The sequence below is a fragment of the Pseudoliparis swirei genome, chromosome 8, assembly GCF_029220125.1.
Source record: "Pseudoliparis swirei isolate HS2019 ecotype Mariana Trench chromosome 8, NWPU_hadal_v1, whole genome shotgun sequence".
Lineage (NCBI taxonomy): Eukaryota > Metazoa > Chordata > Actinopteri > Perciformes > Liparidae > Pseudoliparis > Pseudoliparis swirei.
Window position 1 is genome coordinate 18,437,994 of NC_079395.1, and position 24,292 is coordinate 18,462,285.

Genomic DNA, 24,292 nt, shown 5'->3' on the forward strand with positions numbered 1-24,292 from the left:
TGATAAATGTTGTATTGCATTCGGATAATGACTTTTAGAAATGTTTCGATAATATTAATAAAACAAAAAAAGGTCCGGGATTTGGCTGCAGAGGTTATTCTACGCTGTTTGATCACCGTTAGGTAAACTTAGGTTTTCTGTGAGACAATTTGATATTGTCTAGCAGGTTGAGCACAGACCGCAGTTAATCACTTTGATTATGCTTGTCATTTAGGTATGCAAGTTCGAGGACATTGTGGTGTATTGTTTAGAGCTGCCTCACTGGTATGAGCTTACTTGGTAAAGAGCAGGGCCGGAGTGGGGCCACTTTTCAGCCCGGGAATTTCAGGCTCAAGACCAGCCCACTTTTTTCATGGTATAGTGGAAATTGGATAAATGAAGCAACAGTTCAGCTCTTACTATCCTGTAGCTCTTTTATTAATACCATGGTCCAACAAATAATGTAACGGTTAAATACAACAATAATTAAAGCTGCAATTGACTGAGTGAAGTTTGGAGCAGATTTGATTTGAACATATACATGCATCATGTGTATCCATGTGAAGTCTAGACCTTGTCATGTAAATTACATGTGAATGTGATTCAGCTCCACAGGGAAGCATCATCGAGGTCTTAGGTCTATTCTGGTATATTTTGAGAGCGATCTGAATAAGTAAAAAACATGTAACTTCCTAGTGCCACTAGTTGGCGCCAAGTCCAGAAAAAAAAATTACCATATGGATGTCTTCAGGGTCATTATGTCATGATGTATGAGAAATATGGAGCAGATTCCATTATGTATGGCTGAGTTACAACAACGTCAATTTTCATGGCGAATGGCGTTTCTTTCCGAAAAAAAAATTAGCATATGGAAAAATTAGCATATGGATGTCTTCAGGGTCATTATGTCATGATGTATGAGAAATATGGAGCAGATTCCATTATGTATGGCTGAGTTACAACAACGTCAATTTTCATGGCGAATGGCGTTTCTTTCCAGAAAAAAATTAGCATATGGAAAAATTAGCATATGGATGTCTTCAGGGTCATTATGTCATGATGTATGAGAAATATGGAGCAGATTCCATTATGTATGGCTGAGTTACAACAACGTCAATTTTCATGAAAAAATTAGCATATGGAAAAATTAGCATATGGATGTCTTCAGGGTCATTATGTCATGATGTATGAGAAATATGGAGCAGATTCCATTATGTATGGCCGAGTTACAACAACGTCAATTTTCATGGCGAATAAGTTTAATATTATTGAAATCTTTTAAGGCCATTTCAAGACAAAGGTCTCAAGACCATATAGGCCAAGTTTGGAATGTATCGGGTTTAAGCTCTAGGAGTAGTTAAAAAATCATGAAAAAGGCATATTTTGAGGGATTGATTATAGCGCCCCCTAATGTTCAAACGTTATGAAAAAATTAAGGTAGGTTAAAGGTGTCCTTGTGGACATAGGCTACCAATTTGGTGAGGATAGTCCAAGTGATTTGGAAGTTAGGTGTCTTTACAAATAAGGCCACACCCCTTGGATGTTCATTGGTCCATATCTTCTCTACGCAATGACATATTAACTATCTTTCAAAGATTTATTATGGCATTGAATCAATAATGAACCACAACAAGTTGTATATGATTCGGACCAAGCGTTTAGGAGAAGTTGAAAAAAAACAGTTTTTAAAGAAATTCAAAATGGCGGAAAATCTAAGTAGGCGGAGCTTAGGGGTCTGAGAGGCTTTTTTGTAGAGCTGGTCAATTCTGACCTGTGGACCAAATCTCAAGTCAATCGGTCATCGGGGGAAGAAAACTATTGCTACTGAAAAGAAAGTTTGTAGGGGCGCTATAGAGCCATTTCTTTATGTACTAATACGAAAACTCAATAATATGAAAATTTTCACCAGTCTGCTTCTGCATGTGGAATTTAAGTCTGCTGTGCGGGCAGTCGACGTTTCTTAGGATAATAATAATAATCCTTACAATAACAATAGGTTCCTCTACGCCGCAGTCGCCGCGGAACCTAATAATGCACTTAACATGAGAAGTTAACAAAAAATATGCACAACATTAAAAAGGCAGAAGGGCGTAGCAGGGGTGTCAGACTCAGATGAGGCAGTAGGCCAGATTTGTTGGAGTGAGACCTCATGGGGGCCGTCATGGTCATGGTCATTATCATTTTTCTGCATGAGTATTATATAGTGGTGATTTACTCCTTTACTACACCCACTTCTGAGCAAACAATGCATATTGGTTCATCAAGTACTGTACTGCTCTTTCTTAGAATATATAACTTTAATTCAGATTGTTTCCTCTGTTATCCTCTCTACCTGTCCCTGTAGTCATGGCCTCCTCATTGCAAATGTCGGGCTCATCATCTTCAGCAGGAGACTCTTATCTGCTGCTCCGAAGCTAGAAAGAAAAATTCAGTCATATTACTGCATACTTCAATATCAATAGTATATATCAATATTTGCAAAGTCTATGGATCACCATATTTTGGGTGATATAAAAAGGCTAATATTTTAATTACATTTAATATTTTGCTTGGGAATAGGTTGACAACGCTACAATGATATTAATCAAGGCTACAACCAGTGGTGTAGTCCATGGTATCACCTTGATATCACGGCGTATACCCACTTATTTTTCAGTCAGCATAGCGTATACCCACTTCTCAATCACCGCTGGTGCCCGTCAACAACTCTCCTTTGTATACCCACTTATCCAGGGACCACTACACCACTGGCTACAACGTTAGCCGAATAGTTATGTTGCTAATCATTAGGCCTTTTGTCTCTTTACCAGTTGCCACTTGTGTTTCTCCTCTTGAAAATAAATCTGTAAGCTTGGCACATTTGGCAGCATCCTCCTCCAATGGCTTTCCTTTTTTCAACCTGGCTTTTCAGCCCTCCTGCCCTCTTCCTCCCGTCCATCCTCCCTGGCCGTATCGTTGCGGTCGGGCGGCCCAGCTATCCGTAGCTGAGAAAACTTTTTGGAAAAGACGGCTAAGGACCGAACCAACTCGATTTTGGAGGGGTGAAGTTCTCCTCTCCCAAACTGAGTTGGTTGAGTTCCATAATGGACTGAACCAACTCTATTATTTGGGAGGGGTGAACTTCCTCGCATGGTACAACCCATGCAGAGGCTGCGGTGTCAGAATGCGGAACGTGTGTAGCCCACTTTAAGAGAAGATGGACTAACGTGACAAATGTCAACAAATAAAATTCTCGACCGGCCCAGAAGTGAAGCGGCCCACCGGGAACTCTCCCGATTCTCCCGATTACCCACCCCGGGCCTGGTAAAGAGCCATGGGTCACTGCCAGTTCTCCGAAATATTGAGGTCATGAATGTAAATTCCCCCAGCGGAAATCCACCTGGCTCGATAGAAAAAAGATGAAATCATGTTCAGTATCCAAATTTGTATAAATTCAAATATATGTTCTTTAACACCAATTTGCCTACACAACGTTTTTTAACAGCAGGCATTTTGACGTGTCATAGTAGGTACAGCACATATGTGACTAATAGCATGACCTTCACTTTGCCTGCTGTAACCAGTCAATTCTACAAGAGGCTTATTACTACAGTAACTTAGAAACCAGTGGTCTACTGGATCGCTTATGTTCAGGCCTTTCAACCACATGGCATGGTCACAAAAATGGATTAGGCCTACCAGTGTAGAAAACTGTTCCTGGACAAATATAATCATTGAAGACCGTGGATAAATGTATTTGTCAGTTGTCATGACCAAGTCAAGTTGCATCCTCCTGTAAATATAATACAACACAAGAAATATATTTAAAGTACACATATCCCAAATATTCCCTTGAGTGCAAGTGGACTTTTCTTGATGAAAAAGTGTCCTTTAAAGGGAGGTGAAAGAGGTTCATAACAAACTTTAAAACAGTAGCTTTTGAATTACACTGCTGACCCATCTATTGCACCTGTCCATCTTGGAGAGGGATCCTCCTCTGTTGCTCTCCGAAAGGTTTCTTCCCTTTTTTCCCCATGAAGGGTTGTTTGGGAGTTTTTCCTGATCCGATGTGAGGTTCTGGGACAGGGAAGTCTATGTGTACAGATTGTAAAGCACTCTGAGACAAATTTGTAATTTGTGAAAATGGGCTCTACAAATAAACTGAATTGAATTGAAATTAAATTTTAGTGGCAACAAATCTAATCACTAAGCAGAGCAAAGGCTGGATTACCCAACAGTCAAAGTGTACAAATACCCCTGAGAGAACAAAAGGCTTAGTGCAAGCCAGTATTTTTACCCTTGGAAATTATATTTATGGTTCGGGACAATACCACCGAACTCACATGTTGTGAATTGTAGGCATTTGTAAGTGTATAAACATAAGCAAATAAATATGACAAGCTGCATGAATTAAGAATTCTGACTTAAACAAGCCAAAATATCTCATCCATGCGGCTTCATTTGGCAGGCAAGAGATTCAGGCTTTTATTTTGAAAGTAAAAACATCCATTTCCCGCTCTGATTGAGTGCAATGTGAAATCCTGAGCCAGGTTGCTTCCTTGCTCGTCACAGCCTTCCATGACTTCCGCAATTCGATCGCTCATTGTGCGTGGACTCCGCCCCTTCTCCGTCAGGTGTTCCGACAGGTGGCTAAAACATGTATGAGGTGGAGTAGGCAGCACTGTGCAAATACCACGAAGACTAGAGGGCCTCTAAACAAAATAAAAAAAGCTTCTGAAAGACAGTTTACATTTTTACCATGGGCTCTGTCCAACACCCACATATGTATTGTTATAGGAAAAGCTGCAGTACTGCATATTCAGTCAAATCAGCCAGCTCTCAACTCCATAGTGTTGATAAGAGAACATTTTCTCTAAAGCCAACCCTGCCGCCATGTACTCAAGGGGAACATTTTGAATGGATTATTAATATGTGAAAAATAAAGACATTAAACCATGTGGTAAGTTGTTCATTTTAGTGTACAGATAATCAGGTAAGATCAACAGAGCCTGAACAGTACATACAACTTTCATTTAAAAAAATGTTCTCTGCATCTTAAGACAGGACACAGTGGAATTCCAACATGAAACAGACAAGTGTCATCATTTCAGTTTTTCACAAAACCACATCTCGAAAGGGTGGCGAGCGTGAATATACATGATAACTTTGAGGGTCTTCACAAAACACTTTTTATTTTTAACCCAAAAGTTTGACATTGCCAGCGTTCGTTCATGCACATGTTCAGTCATCGTCATCATCATCATCTTCTTCTTCTGTAACTTCTTCGTCTGGATCTTCTTCCTCAGGCCCCCTGCTATCCGCCACGGTTGGATAAACCACCACACAGAGCTTTTGGCACAGATGAGAAATTTTACCTGGATGCAAGGAGACAAACATTTTGATTGTAAGAGTAAATTGTTACGCATGTAACCCTTTAACATCTTGTCATGTCATCACGGTGGTTAACTTTATAATAAATCTTGTAGTTTTACGCCTGTAGAATATTTCATTTGAATCCGCGAAAAATACTTTTAGTTGCATTTTTACATTTAAAATTGCCAAATGAAGCCGGTTCACCTTTAATGCGTACTAATGCAGCAAAAGGGAACATCCGTTACATTTAACGAGGAACCCCACTGCGTTCACTGCGCGGGGGCGGAGTCCCACCGGCAGCCAGCAGAGATCCAATAACATTTAGTTTTATGCAAGACCCCAGGAACATTGCTCTCACCAATAGCAATATCCAAACACTGTGGCTTGTTTTCCCAATAGACTCCCAGGAGATATACGGGGATACCGGTCAACATGATAGCCAGACCAGTACCGCAGACGACAGGCTCAGAGTAGAGGGAGAAGACCAACAGGAAGGCCCAGACCAGCAGGTAGAACATCGGCCATACCAGGTTCACCTGGTGGAGGAAGAGGAGGCAAATCACATATGGAGTAAAACTGAAAGGAAATGTGCTACCCATCTTGGTGCGTGTTGGTTTTTGAAAGTGGGTCATTGGTTATGAATTAAATTGAAGTTTGGCCTAAAAGTCTTCACCTTGAACGGTCGATACAGGTTGGGCTCTCGGATGCGTAGCAAAATCAGCCCGGCGATAGTGAGGCCGTAGAAGAAGTAGTTTATGAAGCCCACGTAGGTTATGAGGGTGTAAATGTCACTGGTGCACAACATCAGCAGGGTGGAGCAAAACTGAACGTGGGGAGAAGAGAATAGGAGGTTAACGTTTCGGCACAAGACGACAAGGACTATAAATAAATAAAAGTAGACTCACGCTGAACACTAAGGCTGGGATGGGAGTGCAGCTCTTCACGTGAATCATGGCCAGAAGACGTGGGAGGTGGCCTTCCCTCGCTCCGGCGAAAAACAGCCTGAGACAGAACCAGAGGTAGAAGTGGAGAACGTACGAGGCTCCGCAAACAATCTGAAATCTACTTTAGCCATGAAGATTAACTTTTACAGCGCCCATGTTCTTTATTAAATTCCTTTTTACGGTTCTCATTGCCCCCCCGGCCCGGTCCAGTCCTCTCCAGGTACAATCGTGAGCATGGGTGGGGTGGGGGGGAAAGTGTGAAAACAAAACCTCAGCAGCTGCAATGAGATGAACTGGACAGAAGGGGAACTCCAACTGACCGAGACGATGTGAAGAGGGAGCCATTGACCCCCCCGAAGGTGGAGAGTGCCACAGACATGGGCATGAGCCACGACATTACTCCCAGCAAATTATCTCCAAATGTCTGGGAGAAATTTTAGGAGCAGAGAGAAGACGGGGGGGAGGGGGGGACAAGAGCACTAGTACACACTTGAACAACTAAAGACATTTAAAAGAGACACGCATATACATTCAGATGTGACCGGTGTGGCCACGCCCTCTCACCACTGCCACGGCGTTGGAGGCCAGCAGCTCCTGGGGGCTCATGGCCGTGACGTAGGCCAGGTTGGCGGCCACGTAAACTAAGGTGACCAGGGGCATGGAGATGATGATTGCAAGAGGCAGATTCCTGGGAGGACGGAAGACAAGGCGCATTAAACATTTTCTGTGACTGATGTTTGATGCTACCACAGAGAAATGAATCCAACATTTGGATTTATAAAAAGAAAACACGAAATGGAAATGGATGGCCTTCTTACTGCAGGTTTGAGAGCCATGAGAATGAGCTCTAGAACTTCTCGTCTCGTTTGAAAAAAGGTCTTCATAAAACCATTTGTACGTTTAATTTAAAATCCTTTACCTGCTCGGGTCAACCAGCTCCTCTGTGACGTAGTTGAGGCAGCTCCAGCCTCCGTAGGCAAAGGAGCCTTGGAGGAAGGACAGAGCCAAATGACCGACGTCGTAGTCTTGGAAGGTCTCAAAAGATTTCTCTGGCGTCAACCAGAAATAGTGACCTGAGAACCACACGGCCAACGTCAGAATCCCCCTGAAGGCCATCGTGACGGTTGTCCTTCACTACCACAGCCTGACCAGCAGAGGCCGCCAGACGCAACACGCCGTCACAGGGTTGTTACAGTCCATTACAGCATTTTAGATGCGTTGACCAACTTGTGACCATCAAGCCCCATTTTTTTAACAGTACAAGAATTCAGCCCACTGCGTATTCCTCTCATAAATCACTTCCTGCATGTCACAAAGTGCATGTGGCTAGGTCACATGACTGCGTGCGTTGCAGATCAATGAGTGGGATGTAGAGCTATGACTGTAATCCCTTCACATAGAAATCACAAATCATGTGGGAGGCACAATGACACTGTATTGTGATGTTTTGTGATTTATTGTGATGGTGGCAGAGCGTTGCTGACATGTTGGCATCCTATCGGAAGACGGTGGTTTTCACGTAAGGGGTTGGTAAAATAGGGGGGGGGGGTATAAGTTAGTCAAACTACATATTTATTGATAAACACTGCCTCCTATTCAGACCTCTAAATACTGATCAAATGACATGGGGGAAACATGAAAGACATCATGCAAGCAGTCGACTTGAGCTTCGCTCGCAAACGGCAAAATAATATGGACCCTCTGTTGAAAGACGTGAATACACTGAAGGAACGGTGTGGATGAAAGAGATGTGAATACACTGAAGGAACAGTCTGGATGAAAGACGTGAATACACTGAAGGAACGGTCTGGATGAAAGACGTGAATACACTGAAGGAACGGTCTGGATGAAAGACGTGAATACACTGAAGGAACAGTCTGGATGAAAGACGTGAATACACTGAAGGAACAGTCTGGATGAAAGACGTGAATACACTGAAGGAACGGTCTGGATGAAAGACGTGAATACACTGAAGGAACAGTCTGGATGAAAGACGTGAATACACTGAAGGAACGGTCTGGATGAAAACCGTGAATACACTGAAGGAACAGTCTGGATGAGAGACGTGAATACACTGAAGGAACGGTGAGGATGAAAGACGTGAATAAACTGAAGGAACAGTCTGGATGAAAGAGATGTGAATACACTGAAGGAACAGTCTGGATGAAAGAGATGTGAATACACTGAAGGAACAGTCTGGATGAAAGAGATGTGAATACACTGAAGGAACGGTCTGGATGAAAGAGATGTGAATACACTGAAGGAACAGTCTGGATGAAAGACGTGAATACACTGAAGGAACAGTCTGGATGAGAGACGTGAATACACTGAAGGAACAGTCTGGATGAAAGACGTGAATACACTGAAGGAACAGTCTGGATGAAAGACGTGAATACACTGAAGGAACAGTCTGGATGAAAACCGTGAATACACTGAAGGAACAGTCTGGATGAAAACCGTGAATACACTGAAGGAACAGTCTGGATGAGAGATGTGAATACACTGAAGGAACGGTCTGGATGAAAGACATGAATACACTGAAGGAACGGTCTGGATGAAAGACGTGAATACACTGAAGGAACAGTCTGGATGAAAGACGTGAATACACTGAAGGAACAGTCTGGATGAGAGACGTGAATACACTGAAGGAACAGTCTGGATGAAAGACGTGAATACACTGAAGGAACGGTCTGGATGAAAGACGTGAATACACTGAAGGAACGGTGTGGATGAGAGACGTGAATACACTGAAGGAACAGTCTGGATGAAAGACGCGCTACCTTTGCATACTTGAACGACACCCAGGGCGATGATGAGCCCCAAGGCCAGAAGCTTGCCGGCTGTGAAGATGTACTGGACGGATATGGCCCAGCGCACGCTGTAGCAGTGCACCCACGTCAAGAGCACTGCGGGAGGAAGGAGAGAGCGAAGTGTGTGTGGGAGGAAGGCTTTGGGCCCATTATACAAAGAGCAAATATGGTCCCTTCCCGTATCCCTACGAGAGAGCAAATAAAACAGACATTTTTATGAAAAAAAAGAACAGTGGACTAGCCGTGTGGCACTTCAATAGAAGAGAGTAAATGTAGACTAGAAAACGCTGCTTTATAACACATTATTAACCTGAAAAGAAAAGGCATGTGGTATAAACATTAGTCAAATCAGTTGGAGTATTTCGCTGCATCACACGTCCATCTTGTAGAGATGAGTCTTTCCAATGAAAATGCAATGAATTTGTCCGATTCAAGATGTTTCTTCTCACAAGGTAGCAACAGAGCCAGTATTTGCATGCTGATAATTTGAGTGGAACTTATTTTAAAGTAGTCTAAACGTTGCTTGGCATAAGTGTGACTGGAGTCACCTAAAGAAGAGAACGCCTGCATTTCTGTCAGAGCCTCCGTGTTCTAGTATAACATGCATTTCCCAGGGTTACCTGGACACATTAAGGTGGACTCCAGCCACTCGGCATCTCATCCAGGTAGTTACGAGTCATCAGAGTCGAACTTAACAAGTCTACGGCCATGCTAAACCTCTGTGAGGCGGTCGTTAGCATTCAGCTCTGAGCACCATCAACACATCTTAGTTTAGTGTGTTGTGCCAATGTGGTCATCCCAATACTGCGTGATTGTTTAAAGTTGAGTCTGGACTAGGGCTGAGGGTTCAATGGTACATGAACATTTCCATCAATCCAGTATAGAAAAAGATAAAGACATTAAGTCTGTTAAGTCTGCTAATATATATCCAGTACGGAGGTGGCTAAATCATCTCAAGAGGTATTTTCCTCCCACACACAAATTCTTATAACAAAAAAGGGTTTTAAAAGGCCATTAGGAAATAAATTCATGCCAGAAATTAATTCTTCAAAGTGGGCTTTGAATGCCGTGTCATGTTCCGTGTCCTTTAGTGCTCTGGCCTGAAACGACAGACATTTAATCTCGGGGTTTTAATTCCATGACTCACGCAGGCAGGCGGCAGCCAGCAGGCGTGTGGAGATCTCTGGGGGGAGGCAGGAGGAGAAGATGGGCTGCAGGATGTAGTTCGAGAAGGTGAGCGCGATCACGGCCTGCGTGGTGGGGGAGATGACCAGCACCGCGATCCACAGGCGCAGAAACCTGGAGGGACAACAGCGGGGGGTCCGTGAGACTCGAGTCTCACTCAGAAATGGTCGTATGGCCAACATGGTTGCTGAGGGAGATTGCATCCTGTAATGTGGTTTCCTAAGAGAGCAAACATCGGTTACAGCCTCCTTAAGGAGGCGAGTATTAATACCATCGTTCATGTCCGTTAATGGAGCTGTTAAATCCTCGACGCTGCCCCTTTAAATCCTGATCATGGGGGCTTCACACAAACAGCATTTGTCCTCACCCAACCATTCCTCCAAAGATTTCGGTGATATACAAGTAGTCTCCTCCCGACTTGGGGATGGTCACACCCAACTCCGCATAACAGAGCGCACCGATCGCTGTGATGGTTCCGGCGGACAACCACACGATGACAGCCAGACCCACTGAGCCAGCATTCTGCAGGACCCCCTTGGGGCTCACAAAGATCCCCGATCCAACGATGTTACCTGAGGGAGTTGAAGAGAAATTAAGAAACTAAGTCAGAAGCAGTTGTTTGGATGCTCTGGCATATCAAGGCCATTTCAAATACATACAAAACTAGCTGAATGCAATGAAATGTCACAATTCTTCTGTACAAGTATTATGCTCATGGAAAATGGGAAGCATGAAAACAAGACTAAAGCCACTGAAACAGATCGAGGCTATTAAAAAAAAAAGGATATGATTTTAGAGTCATACACTGAAATTTTTTGTCCACCTACCCAGAGTCATTTACAGAAGGCGTTTGCCATCTTGAGTGTAAACGGCATGAAAAAGACTTAAACGGCGGCGGTAGAAGACACACAAGCTTTTACAATAATTTATCCACAATAAATATTTTATAACGAGTCCACAGCTGCTCGTTAAAAACGGTACAGACCACATTCCAACAATGCTTAAAACGGTGATGGAAAACTGTCAGCAATTAAGACGGCCTCATTAGTGGGATTCCTTTTCATTGTTCTTTCATCTCTATGCCGAGGATGCCCTGACCTCACAATCGTGGAAAGAGAGTGGCGATGGAGAGATTATAGTCTTAAGTACAAAGTAAAAAGTCTGCGCCATTTGATTAAAAAAAGAAAGATAATGCACTGACATCCTCAAAATGTCAACCTTAGGCATTAGGCTATTTGGTGACGTCATTACTCCAAGTTGGTGCTTTGACAAAAGTAAAAACCTTGTTTTTTCATGTAGCTTTCGTACATCAACGTGTGGTTCCTAAGCCCGTATTTAAACCCACACAGTATGACAACAAAGCATCACAGTAAGAAGTGCTGATGATGGGCAACACACACTCAATTCAGTCATAACAAATGTTTTTTTGTTGTCGCTTTAAACTTAAAAACCCGCTGGGAGCGTCACTGCCTAAGCATCGGGTCTTACCGATTATGAGGGCGCATGCGCTGAGAAGGCCGATCTGTTTCTTCAGAGCCACCCCGGAGGTTGCTCCGGCATCTGACCCCGAGTCCGCCTGGGGGTCAGAGGGACTGACCCCGCGGATGCTGCCGCTGCCGCTGCCGACGCCGCTGCTGCCGCTGCTGCCGCTGGCCATCCTCAGGCTGAGGCTGCCTCTTCTCTGAGACCGCAGAATGAAAGAGGGGGTTAGTCTATTTATGTTTTAGGTGGACGAATTCTCATTTCCAGCGTCGCTCAAAGGCGAAACACGCCGGTGTCCCAGGCTGCAGGAGGCTCGTGCTCAAATTAGTAAAGAGTCGAATGAGACACGTGACGTGACATTAAAAACTGGTAAATGTGAAGGGGTTAAAAAGTTCAAATTCGCGGGTTCTACCGGCCTCGCGACAGTCACAGTAGTCCCAAAATTGCTCATTAAGTCGTCAGTACCTGAGCGCGTGCGCCTTGTCTTTGGGAGTAAGACCTCAAAGGGCTCGTGGAGTGAGGACCCACCTTGTTGGGCTGCTGCCTGCTAGGTGACGGGCTTCATGTCGGGCCTTCGACCGGCGGCTGGAGGAGATATCAGAAGACCTCCAGCTGAACCGCCTCGATAAATTAGAAAAGTTACATTTTTCAACCAATCAGCGCAGCGGAGCCCACATTGTCAAAACGTCTCACCTCCCGCCCTTTCTCGCGAGGACTCAGTGCCTGAAGACACACACGAGTTTATCCTTACAGCGTGGTTACACTAAAGTTGCCTGAATATAACTTTTTATTCCTTTTTATTTGTTATATTCTTCGATTAAAAAGGCCCAAGACACAAATCTGTCACCATTTTTACCAATTATATATATTATAGGGAATTTGTAAGTGTAAACTTGTCAACTAACTTAGTCGTAGGCTACATACCTGAAAACAATAGTTTAACACAATGTATGATCTTTTATGGATACGTCTGTCTGCATTTTTCTGTTTTATTAATGTATCCCTTTACAAAACACACAATACACACACACACACACACACTTACTGTAAATATTGTGTTTTTTATTGTAAATAGTGTGTACTTGTTGCCCTTGCACATTCCTGCTGAGCATTGCCACTTTCATTTCACTGCACACCCTGTGTGTGTATGTGACAAATAAAACATCTTGAATCTTGAATCTTGAATCTTGAAAACATGAGGAGGGCAGAGTCCTCTGCTCTGTTGCTAAGAGCCAATATTGAGTCTCCCTCTGGAGAGCAATAGGTGAGCTTACTGGCTCTGGGCAACACGGCAGTCTTTTATATGACAAGCAAGGACAGGCTTTATTTAGACAGGCTTGAGTCCTCGAGTGCAGAATGGATTCAATCTGTTCTGTATTTGGATCCTTAATTAACTGGGATGTCAAAAGTCTGCTGTTCTTCACTGTAGTTTTCATCCTCACTGCAGATTATATCAAGAACCGTCGGCCGGGAAGCTTCCCCCCGGGGCCCCGGGCCTTTCCTATCGTGGGCAATTTATTCACTCTGGATTACACCAGGACCCATGAGAGTATGACACAGGTAACAGATGTAAAGAAAATATAAAAGATCGAACGGGGACTGTTTGTGTTATCTGTCAAGTACACTTCACTAACCATTTGACCCCAGTGTTGCATGTATTGTGTGTGTTATACCTGCAAACTCATGAGGGGTAAAAAAGGTGACATGGGGGTGGGGGGGGGGGGACAATAGGTCCTCTGTTCTGACTAAGTCAGTGTTCGGGCCCTATAATAATAGTAATAACAAATATATATTTTCATTATAATATGGTTAAAGTCATTCATGAACCAACTTCTTTTTTTGGGGCCTTGCGTGCTCTGCTGAGCCATGACTCTGTTCCTTGAGTCTGTTCTGCCTCTACCTGGTTGTCACGATTATGATCCGATACCTGCCATAAATATCATGATACTCAATACCAGAATTCGATACAATACCATTAAAAAAATGATACCATAAATTCGATACTGGTATATTGATCTATAATAGTAATAAATAAAACATCTGTATGGTTCACTTTTTACCAACTTTTTCAACACTTAACAAATGGCAGTAATATTAGTATTAATACAGCCAGATATTAATGAAACAACATGGTGCCATCATAGCATTGATTATACACTATGTGGCCTTTTATCTGTATCTGAACAGATGATATGACAGAGTACCTTCAGTATGAGCAGATGTGTTTTGATATCTGACAGGGCTTTTTTCAGAATGCTTGTACTGTTCAATCAGAATGCTTGTACTGTTGTTGCCATGTAATAATTCATATTTATAAGGAAAATGTAAGCTAGCTGTCCAAATCCTGCCAAGAGGAGACGCACGTCGAGGACCGCATAATTAGTGTAATGCTGCTTATGTTTCAACTCTGTCAGAAAACATTTTTGGCGATGGATGCCCTTGTTTTTGGTTTGAACACCTACCCCCCTAAATGTCTGTGCACGTGCCTGCATACATACATACATATATATATATTTATATATATATACACACATGTACATACATATATATACACACATACATATACGTATATATATTTATATATACATTCATATATATACATACATACATATATACACACACATAAGGATATATATTTATATATACATTCATATATATATATATACACATTTATACATACATATATATGCACACACATAAGTACATATATACATATGTGGCACCCTGGAAATTTTAAGGGCAAACATTGTTGTCAGAATTGTTGTTGTATTGTAGTGTGTTAGTACCTTGCCCCCATCATCCTTATTTCACCTCCTTATCCCGCTTTCACCTGAAGTTGCTGCAGGGCGATACTTGTGTTCGCCAATAGGGGGCAGTAGCGGGTTCTCCATGACTGGCCCGTAATTCTAGTCTTAACAAACAAGTTAGACCAGCAAATCACAGAAAGTGACCAGCTATTGATGCGAGTCTGTCTTGGTGTTTACAGGTGAGAAACATACACAAGTGCCATATATATATTAAAGGTATGTTCGCTCGCTTCGGCGGTGATACATTTTGATAGTTATTAAGTGTGTAGTAGTTAAAGAGAAGACAGGGCTCTCAAGTGTCACGCATTGAGCGTGACAGTCACGCATTTCGGTCTTAAGTCACGCACTCCCGCCACACATCGTATTTCTCATGCTGAAAAAAACCTCTCGGCTATTTAATGTTTTAATGTGCCGCAGCACGCAAACATGAGCTGGCCGCGCTGCCCTCACCGTGGAGGAATCAAGCGCTCCCCTGGAGTTCTGCTGTGAGGAGCCACTTATCAGCCAATCAAAAAAAGAAATGGGCTACACAATAGCCAATCAGAAAAAACCCGTATCTGTTGTATCTGGGTAAGATTTAATCCAGCAACCAATGAAAATAAAGCATCCTGGAATTGCGTGCGACTGATATCCGAAAGTTTCGTTCTGGGGGTGATGATGGATATGTCACTCTTGCCTGTCTTCAAAACTTGAGAGCCCTGAGTTAATTAAGGATAGCGCCGTTCAGCTAGCGGAGCACCGAACCAGAGTCTATAAGTAGAAGTGATTTCCAGCAAAGCAGCACAGCAGGGATTTGTGAATCCCACAGGATTCAGAACCGCCGACACGGGGGGAGCGATTCATCGGCGAGTCTGATTACGAATCGCCTCCCTCCCCAACGGGTCGGGACGGTTTGGCGAGAGTCACCTTGTGTGACTACTCCTACACCCCATCCCGGGGTGGGTTTGGTTCTGTGGGATTCACAAATGGGATGGGGCCCTTTTTAGCCCTAACCCTTTTTTGGCCTTTTTTTGTGGCCACAGTTTGATACTGGGCTTCCAGTATGTAGAGGTGGGTGAAAAAAGAAAACATCAAGGGCGCGAGCGCAGGGCGATAACACTTAAATCAACAAAATGGATTCAAGCAGACGTCGCACTCTCGCCCTCGGTGTGTTGTTGGACGAGGAGGAGGAACAAGCCCCAAAAAAGGAGGTTTTGGGTTCACGATATTTTAAAAAAAAACAGGAAAGAGTACGGCGAGTACCGCCATCTATTCCGCATATTGTGTCTCGATGACGAGCGCTTTCAGTCGCACTTTGGGCTGAGCAGGAGTCAGGTTGAGTCTGCTGAGCTGGTGGGGCCACGCACGATTGAAGAGCATATTTAACAACTTTTGTAGTCGTCAAGGGTTAAATTAAACTTTGACAGTTGCATAAATACAAAACAAACACTTTCTGCATAACTGGTTTCTAGCTGATGACTCAGCTTTGTTACATCTGACAGGTGTGTGTGTGTCTAAACCTCTGCTAATGAGGGAAACAGCTCATTTACACTAAAAGATAAACTATTCAAATGAAACCGTACACCTGCCAGCTCTCCATGAATCTATTGTTTGCTTGTGGGCCAACAGATTGCCGTCCTCCCTGCTGAGCCTGCCGTCTCATTAAAGACAACAAAACGTTGCTCGAGACATTTAAATGAGTTACAATATGATCCCACTAACTCGCAGAGCAAAGAAACACAAAGTTCAGAGCCCAAGAAGTACATAAGTGTTGTTTTTATTGACATGGTTCAAACAAACAAAAAGAGTAAGAGACAGCCCCAAACACAGCATGTATGGGACCTGAAGGCATAACCTTCCTCCGACCCTCATGTACGGGGAAGTACGCAGGTATCGGTGTGGTGTTTGTGTTCGATAAGGCAAAGGTTCCTTTGGCGAGTGTGTCGGCAACACCTGTTGAGACCAGAGGGGGGTGGGGAGGACTGACCATAAACCAGTGACGAGGTGTTTGATCTGAATGAGCCAATCTCACAGCAACAATACACTTTGTGTACAGGTGATGGTCCACGCCCGCTTCAACAGACGTCTCAAAAACACTCAATGAAAAACATGGTTCATCCAATCAACTCTTTTCTTTTGCCGTCTTTAAAACCCAGACTGCACTTTAGGTGTTTTACATCACATGTCCGGGTTTTAATGTTGTGTACGTATAAAAAATGAGAGCCGGGACAATTAGACTGCGACCAAGTCTTACAGAAACCTGCGTGTGTGTGTGTTGATGTCATCATCACAGGCCGATGGTGTAGGAGCGTCCTGCTGGGTTGTGGATGGCGGAGCAGGAGGGCTCGGTCACGGCCCATTCGTACCACACCTTCTTCCCGTTGTTGCAGCGCCAGAAGCGCACTGCGACGTCCTCGTTCCGGGATATGGAGATGGGTTGCTATGGGGACGAAGAAGAAACATTGGGTATATTGATATGCACATTCAAAGTATATGCGCTGTTCATATTGAGATGGTGTTTGTCTTTGTGACTCACTTTGAGGGGGAAGAGGATGGGGAACCAAGAGAACATTCCAGGTGAATGCGTGGCCGGTTTTATACCTGTTACACACACACAGTATAAACATTTAGATATAATCTTAGCAAAACACAACTCCATTTTAATGAAGACGACTTACTGAGTGTGACGTCTTTGTACAGAGTGGTCTCAAAGTAGCCGGCAAAACCGTGCAGCACGGTGTTACAGCCCACTGAGAATCGGAGGCACTGGTACCGGTTGTTGTTCATATCTGAAAGACGCCGCAGCGAAAGAGTCGTCAACATATTCACAACGCAACAACGTGGATTTCTTTCTTGCCACGAGTCGAGTGCGCCGGCGCCTACCTGTCGTGGGGTGTTTGAAGGTGAAGCACGCTTTGGGCTCCGCCAACTGGTGGAAGTTATGGAGGCGCACCACGTAGGGCGTCTCAAAGTGGCTCTCCGGGTCCTTGTCGCGCTCCCGGCACCCCCGCACCTCGTTGTAGAGCTTGGAGGAGGACAGGGGAGCCAGGAAGGACGTGTAGGAAGAGGGGATGCTCACTCCGTCATCTGAGGAGGACGAGGGAGAGAGAAAGTGCTTTGAGACGCGGCGAGGCGTGAAAGGATAATAGAGGAGGACAAACACTTTCCTTGCGGTTGATGTGGCAGATGACCTGCATTCAATGACTTCACTTCTTCATTTTTAGTCGGTACTTCAGTAAATAAATAAAAAAAAGGGGGGGGGGACAAAGACCACAACAACTCAAATACCTTTGAGGAAGTGCTGCGCTCCATCCAAGCACTCGGGGGAGAGTTCGTTGTCACCGAACGACCCCAGCAGCTCGCTGACGATGATGTCGGCCTTCTCGGGTGCCGCCCAGTCGCGCATGTCACACGACACCACCGTCACCTGATCGCCCCACTCCTCAAAGCGCCAATTCTCCAGCCTGAAAACCAGTAGAGAGGTTAGTAGATTGTTTGTTTGAGGCATTCTACATTTCTGGGCTCTATGCATCCACCTGCACCTGGTGCAGCGCCCGTGGACAACATGCCTCGGAACGGGCCGAATGATTTTTAAAATGCTTCTTTAACCAAACACAAATGATCGTGGAATGTAGTTCCGATAATGCCTCATTCATTCTGCGCAGCACTTTTACTGCGCGGTATTAACAGTTTCACTTGATATTTTGAGGACTTCTACCACTGCCAATACCCACATTCCAAGCTAGGAGGAAGGGTGAAAAGAAAGACGGCGTTTGCCAGGAGCCCCGAATCACAAACTCAGCTCATGAAAACACACATTCAGGTCGCAGTGAACTACACTTCAGCAGATATCATTTCCACCGCTGCGGTTTATTCAAAGTGTATAAACATTGAACCGCGTGCGAGGTAAGATCAGAGGGGCGTTTCATGATTTACATGAAGACGCCCTACTTTCACAGTTAGAGGGGACAGGACGCGTCCGTATGATGAAAAGTTAAAACGTCGACATGTATTCCACTCACGTGATTACAGCGTTGGGATTCTTCTCCACCGCGTACACCTTCAGCTTCCTGTCGGCCTGTCTGGCAGCACGCAGGGACGCATTGACCAGGGGCCCCCGACCGGCTCCCAACACCATCAACACCCTGCGACAATGAGACATCGTTTCAGTCTTCTCCAAAAAAACAAGCAACAAACTAATGGAGCTCAACACCAAAACAAGCTGCAGGCGGACCGGCTTCAAATTCAGTGTGTGTGTTTCATGCGACTTTGTTCACTGCCCAGGAACTAACAGTTGTAAATGAGCAGATATCTAATTATGGTATATCTAAGGAGCTGTGCACTGCCAGGTCAAACAAATACAAATTATTAGTGTTGTCGGGTTGCTGATGTTTAATTTGGGGACAGATACTCACTGGACGTTTGTGTCCTTCTGCTCTTGAGGAACTCTGTCAAGTAGACATTTATATACAGCCTGTAGACACAAGGACAACACAGGTGGATCAATATGTGGATGCTGTGAGAGCACTACACAAGTGGCAATCGGTCCCGTCAGTACCAGCTCTCCCTTCGGTTACCGATGCACACGCTGACTGGAGAGCTCTCTGAATGAAACACACCCGTGAAGCTGCACATGCTCTCCGTGAATACCTACAATTCACAAGACATACCACAAAAGACATGTCTGGTTTGATGGTCTTACCTGTTGGTACTGTGAATATTTAATAGGATCCTTCTCAAACACTTCGTATGTCTGAGACTCCAGATTGTCCATGAGGGGCTGAAGAAAAGAAAACACACCTTAATCTTCATCGCTTAAAAAAGTCTAAAGTATTTTCTGGATTTGTGTCAACCTGATGGGCACGTCCTTACCTGGAGGGGAGACTGCAGGTAGTCCTCGTAGCCCTTGGCGAAGAGCTCGTAAGAATTGGGCGCGGGCCGGTTCTGGTTGAGGTATTCCAGGTACTGCAGGTAGGACTGGAAGCTCTTCTCTGTGTGGCGCGTGGTGCCCGTGAAGACGAACTGGGCCTCCAGCTGAGAAAAAGACAGATTGTTTAACCCGGCTGTTACCTTTCGGGTCAATTTGAACCCATTCAATGTTTAACGTCGGTGTTCTTTGGGGTCAATTTGATCCCAGGCTGTTTTTCACTGTCAAACATATAAGAAATATCAACTTTTTTTTATATATTTAAAGGGCTATTTAGGTAGTCAACAAACAAACAAAGTACCTCACACTTAAACTTGGGAAACAATATTAATTCTAATAATTTTCTGGAGGTTTTAATTGCTGTGGTGAAATTGACCCCGAGGGTAAAATATGAAATATAAATGTGAAAATATCAGGAGGGTTAATAAAAAATTAAAAAACACTGTTTCCTTTTTTATTATTTCCGTTGAAGCTGTGAAATCGTACCTTGAAAAGACTGAAGATGAGTCGCTGATGTGCTTTGGACAGAACGGGGAAGCCCTTCTTATTAGTGAGGAAGATGCTGGTGGGAAGTATGGCCGCTTTGATCGGCTCCCCGAGCCACTTATCGATCACCGCCTCTGACGGCATGTCTGCTCCGACTTCAATAGCTTCAGGAATAAAGAAAACACGCATCTTCAGGAGGAGACATAACCATAAGCGTTTCGTCTTAATGCAGAGACTTTGCCCCAGGCCGGTGCTTCACGGCGCGCTCCCTCTCTCACCGAGACAGACCCTCTTGTTGTAGTCACACAGGGTTCTGAATGAGTGCCACCTAAAGGGAGAGAGGGAAGCAAACAAAACGAGACAGTTTTAGAGGAAATCCATAGCAGCTGTTTGAGCATGCAGACTGCACTCGTCTGCTCAGGAAGCGGACTAACCAGCTCCAGGTCTTCTCTTCAACGCTCGTGTCATCGACGCCGGTGACCGGTTCGTTCTCGATTAGATCTTCCCGCATGTCATCCGACGCCATCAGCGGGACACGTATCCAGAACTGATCGGACGACAACAGTTAGCGGATTTTTAAAGCCAATCTACTAGTGCGCATCGCGTTTGCTTTGGGATCAGTCTTACATTCGAGGTGTGGTGTCCAGTGTGGATGTGGTTCAGCAGCATACGGGCTAGATTGGCACAGTGAGCGCCCTTCAGAGGGATCATGAAGACGGGCAGACCCAGGTAGGCCGAGAAGTTTAGCTCCTGTACCAGAGCCTGGACGGAAACAAAAAGGGGAAAGAAGAACGGGCGAGGAGACAGATTCAGAGGTTCACAGGACTCACGCCATCAAATCTGGAGAGCAAAACACTTTTTGTATCAACATCCTCAAGTACATCAAAGAAATACTCAAGGTTGAGGAACTTACAGCCTCCGAGTTTCGGCGCTCGGACTCGATCTCTGAATCTGCGTCGATCCATTGAGAGAGCTTCCCAACAATAAGAGTATTCCAATCTAGACAAAGCACAATGGATAGTTGGAAAATAGGGCATTAACTGATTTATTATAACAGTTTATCAGTCGAGTTGAGCATCATGTTTTGCAAATAAAGGCTGAAAAATACATTTTCACTACATTTTTTTTGAGGGGGGTTAGTGATGCTACAGACAAATTCTAAAAAAAGGAAATTTCACCACAGATATTTAACAGTATACTAGAATTGAATGATATTTGCATCTCAAGTTATGTCATACAACATCATCTCTTATAAGTTAGTGTTTCAGTATCTGTAGTACCTTTTTTAGCTGTGTTTAAACATAAGTGTAGTTGATTGTTTGCTCATATATTTACATTTCCCAGCTGTGTGGTTCTTGTTTTATAAAATTCTCAATTAAAACTGTAATATAAAAAAAGAAGTAATTGAACCCCTGCTTCGACCAACATAAGTCAACCATCTATCGGGGGCCTGTAGCAGCAGCCGGGGGTGCAGTTCCCTTATTTACAGAGAATAAAAGCTCCATGATCTGACACCAACCTCTTCCACACAGCAGCAGGTCTGATCGGGTGTGCGCGCCGGACCGGGAGCTAGCGGGCGCCAACTCGAACTCCCTCCTGAACCGCTCGTGGAACAGGGGCATGCACAGGAAGTCAAACCTGCGCACCGGAGAAAGACACAGCAGCGATATCATTCAAAATGTCACGCGGGGGGTGAAGCACAATCTAACATAACGGTTCACTTCACTTACTCCCCAGCCAGCTCACACAATACAACCAGAACAGCCTGCGCGAGTAAAATAAACACTTCATACCGGTATCACGCATCGTTGTGGTGGCGCACGTGCTGGTTATTAGCCTCGCGCACTGGCATCATGCTAGCAAACGGGACTCTGTGCTAGCAAACGGGACTGTGCTAGCAAACCAGCGCGCCGCTCTCGTAAGCTCACTTTTACGCCCCAAAAAACACAGAGACCTCGCGGAGTGCAGCAGTATCCTCACCCGAGTTTGGCGACCGCGGCCAAAGTGTCGGCTACCTCCGGCACGCAGTTCAAGTCTCTCCCGCAGGATACCCTGCTCCCCGTGCTGCCAGACGCCATGGTTTCAGCCGACTGAATGGAATGACTGGGCCCGTCCCGGAGCACTGGTTTACGAGGAAACGGACGCCATCTTGGATCCGCAAGGGCTGACGTGCTCGGTACGTTGCGAGATGACGTAGACACAAAATGGCGTCGTATGTACTGCAGTTGCATGTGTCGCCAATTACCGCGATAACTGCGAAGTCTTCGGCGTGTGGACGTTGAACTCAACAGTTCATGTTTCACATCAAAGCTTTCGCGTAAACAATGTTTTAGAAACATCTTCCAGAGTTATTCACTCATTTTTTTTAAACAAGTGAAAGTACAATACATTAAAATCTATTGTCAGAATCATTTCATACAGCTATTGATTCAATCAGATGATTTGTTATTTGGCCGTGGCCTATTCCAGTTCCTAGAACTAAATTATAGATCTCCGGGCCTTGTACTAGAGATAGCTCCAGTACAGAAAGGAAGTGTGTCACAAGATCCTGCTGTTGGTAGTTGCTGCTTTGTTGTAACAACAAAGTGAAAATGTATTTTTAAAGAAGATGTATGAACTTGTAGCCTATGTATGCACAAATCCAGAAAGATTACTCTGTCACTTGGCAAAACACAGAGGTTTTCCAGAAAAGGGCTTCTCTGGATATTATTTTCACAGCAGGTTGGATGAAATATCACTTATGTCAACTCAAATGGTTCTGGCGTGTGTTTCTGTGCAAGGTGTCATATTTGGGAGGTTTATAATAGGGTTCAAACGTTGGTCTTTCAGACTGGAGGAGTGAGACTTGGTGGAAGCAGTCACTAGTGGGATTCATCAGTTTAAGAATGTTGTTTTACCAGTTTTCTGAAAGACAGACTTTGGTTTAATCTGTGTTTAATGATGACCTTTTCCCTGACAATCGTTGGGAAAAACACTCTGAATTTCTGAACAAGAGATCTCTCTGTATCCGCTTCATCATGGCTTTGGAAGATATCTGTGGCTTCAGAGATGCTCCTGCCTCCCATTCCAAAGATACGGATGCATCTTTTCACATAACTGACTTTTGCAGTTATGGATCGAGGAGACTGAAAACATCTGGAAAAAATTGGGGAATCCCACTGACGTTCTGAATGAAACTTTGCCAAACCCTCTCCCTTTCCACCGGCAGCGACAAGCCAACCACTCAGCGACGGTTCGCAGGCCCTTCCCTCTGTCTCATGGAACAACAACCTTGGGGTTCATCTTCCAAGGTGGGGTCATTGCAGCTGCAGACACATGGGCCAGTGCTGGGGGACTTGTCGCCTGTCCAGCCGTTCACAAGATCACCCCGATTCACTCCCACTTAGTGGTCACCTCCTCTGGGAGCGCATCGGACTGCATGCAGTGGGAGCGAATTTTGGCCAGAGAGATCCGACTGTACCGCCTTTCCATATTCGGCACTGTCAAGCTCCTCTCTTTCCTGCTGCACCCCTTTAAAGGGACTGAATTGTGTGTGGCTCTCACACTGTGTGGCTGGGATAAGGAGGCAGGTAACGCCGACTGTGCGATGAGGTCAGAGGACCCATACTTGATTATGAATGATGGCTCCTCGGCTGTTGTCAGTAGCCAAGATGTCCTTGCAACAGCCCATTCTGCATCCCAGAACAGTGGCCCAAAGCTGATATGTGTGCAGTGATGGCGCCCGACTGCAGGGGAACGTCTTTACCGCGGACTCAGGCTCTCCTTATGCTTACGGAGTCCTGAATGGAGGACTGAGGTGGGGAATTAGCAAAGAAGAGGCCTTCTCCTTGGCACGAGAAGCTGTGTTCAGAGCCACTCACAGGGACGCCTACTCGGGAAACAGCGTGGACCACTTCTACATCACAGCCCAGGGGTGGAGCCAAAGAACGAGAGAAGACCTGAGAGAGTAATTTTACAGAAACATGAAGAGGAGGGAGAAGATAGCAGAGGAAAATAAAAGAGTGACCACATAAGATGGTGGAAGCAGAACATTGGTGGTTCAGGTGGTGGTCGGTGGTCAAGTTTAGAAGTATGTCCTTTTCCTCAGAGTTTAGCTATAATAATAATAATAATTTAGACTTCTATCGCGCTTTTTTAGGTCCACAAATATGTACTATAAGTCGTGTAATACGGTTGTAGGCTTTAAGATGTTGCTTTTGTTTATCAAGGTGTTTGTACAATCCACACAGCTTTCTATTTACCTTTTTTATCCCTGCAGTACATCTGCGGTCCGCCCCACCCGCAGGGGGCGCTGTGGTTCCTTGCGACCTCGACCCGATAACCGTACGCTCCCTCTCCCGG

At 44.6% G+C, this 24,292-nt stretch overlaps 3 protein-coding genes across 5 annotated transcripts; 1 reads left to right on the forward strand and 2 right to left on the reverse strand.

Annotated features, from left to right (window-relative positions):
• Positions 1-4,918: 4,918 nt before the first annotated feature.
• Positions 4,919-15,807, reverse strand: LOC130198487 (large neutral amino acids transporter small subunit 2-like). Its single transcript, XM_056421654.1, has 13 exons — positions 15,802-15,807; positions 12,446-12,475; positions 11,759-11,951; positions 10,638-10,842; positions 10,233-10,384; positions 9,056-9,181; positions 7,195-7,348; positions 6,840-6,963; positions 6,596-6,699; positions 6,237-6,333; positions 6,005-6,154; positions 5,690-5,867; positions 4,919-5,333 (listed from the first exon to the last, which is right to left on the reverse strand). The coding sequence occupies exons 1-13, from the start codon at positions 15,805-15,807 to the stop codon at positions 5,200-5,202; spliced, it is 1,653 nt and encodes a 550-aa protein (XP_056277629.1). The 3' UTR covers positions 4,919-5,199.
• A 489-nt stretch (positions 15,808-16,296) lies between these two features.
• On the reverse strand, positions 16,297-22,098 carry prmt5 (protein arginine methyltransferase 5). 3 transcript variants are annotated; one of them, XM_056420715.1, is made up of 17 exons: positions 21,932-22,098; positions 21,471-21,589; positions 20,865-20,950; positions 20,579-20,713; positions 20,386-20,498; positions 20,230-20,279; positions 19,952-20,115; positions 19,411-19,572; positions 19,241-19,318; positions 18,954-19,012; positions 18,561-18,683; positions 17,827-18,002; positions 17,422-17,625; positions 17,217-17,327; positions 17,075-17,139; positions 16,799-16,978; positions 16,297-16,491 (listed from the first exon to the last, which is right to left on the reverse strand). In XM_056420715.1, the coding sequence occupies exons 1-16, from the start codon at positions 22,027-22,029 to the stop codon at positions 16,826-16,828; spliced, it is 1,896 nt and encodes a 631-aa protein (XP_056276690.1). In that variant the 5' UTR covers positions 22,030-22,098; the 3' UTR covers positions 16,297-16,491; positions 16,799-16,825. The 3 variants fall into 3 exon arrangements, with proteins under 3 accessions (XP_056276690.1, XP_056276689.1, XP_056276687.1); XM_056420714.1 differs by having other exon boundaries at positions 16,793-16,978; XM_056420712.1 differs by having other exon boundaries at positions 16,297-16,978; positions 21,932-22,096.
• A 956-nt stretch (positions 22,099-23,054) lies between these two features.
• On the forward strand, positions 23,055-23,964 carry psmb11a (proteasome 20S subunit beta 11a; the record flags this gene model as incomplete). The annotated part of the gene is given in 2 exon segments (XM_056421655.1): positions 23,055-23,650; positions 23,652-23,964. Coding segments are annotated over 2 exon segments (909 nt in total), but the record flags the coding sequence as incomplete, so codon positions are not given.
• Positions 23,965-24,292: the final 328 nt, after the last annotated feature.

What these genes read in the sequence shown, in the direction of transcription:
- LOC130198487 (XM_056421654.1), bottom strand. An exon ending in GAGCTGGTTGACCCGAGCAG is followed by an intron (nt 6,964 to 7,194) that starts GTAAAGGATTTT and finishes CCGTCCTCCCAG; the next exon opens with GAATCTGCCTCTTGCAATCA. An exon ending in TCCCTCTTCACATCGTCTCG is followed by an intron (nt 6,334 to 6,595) that starts GTCAGTTGGAGT and finishes GTTCTGTCTCAG; the next exon opens with GCTGTTTTTCGCCGGAGCGA.
- prmt5 (XM_056420715.1), bottom strand. Translation starts at nt 22,029, where the DNA reads ATGGCGTCTGGCAGCACGGGGAGCAGGGTATCCTGCGGGAGAGACTTG. An exon ending in TCATCTTCAGTCTTTTCAAG is followed by an intron (nt 19,573 to 19,951) that starts GTACGATTTCAC and finishes TCTTTTTCTCAG; the next exon opens with CTGGAGGCCCAGTTCGTCTT. An exon ending in ACCTGCAGTCTCCCCTCCAG is followed by an intron (nt 19,319 to 19,410) that starts GTAAGGACGTGC and finishes TCTTTTCTTCAG; the next exon opens with CCCCTCATGGACAATCTGGA.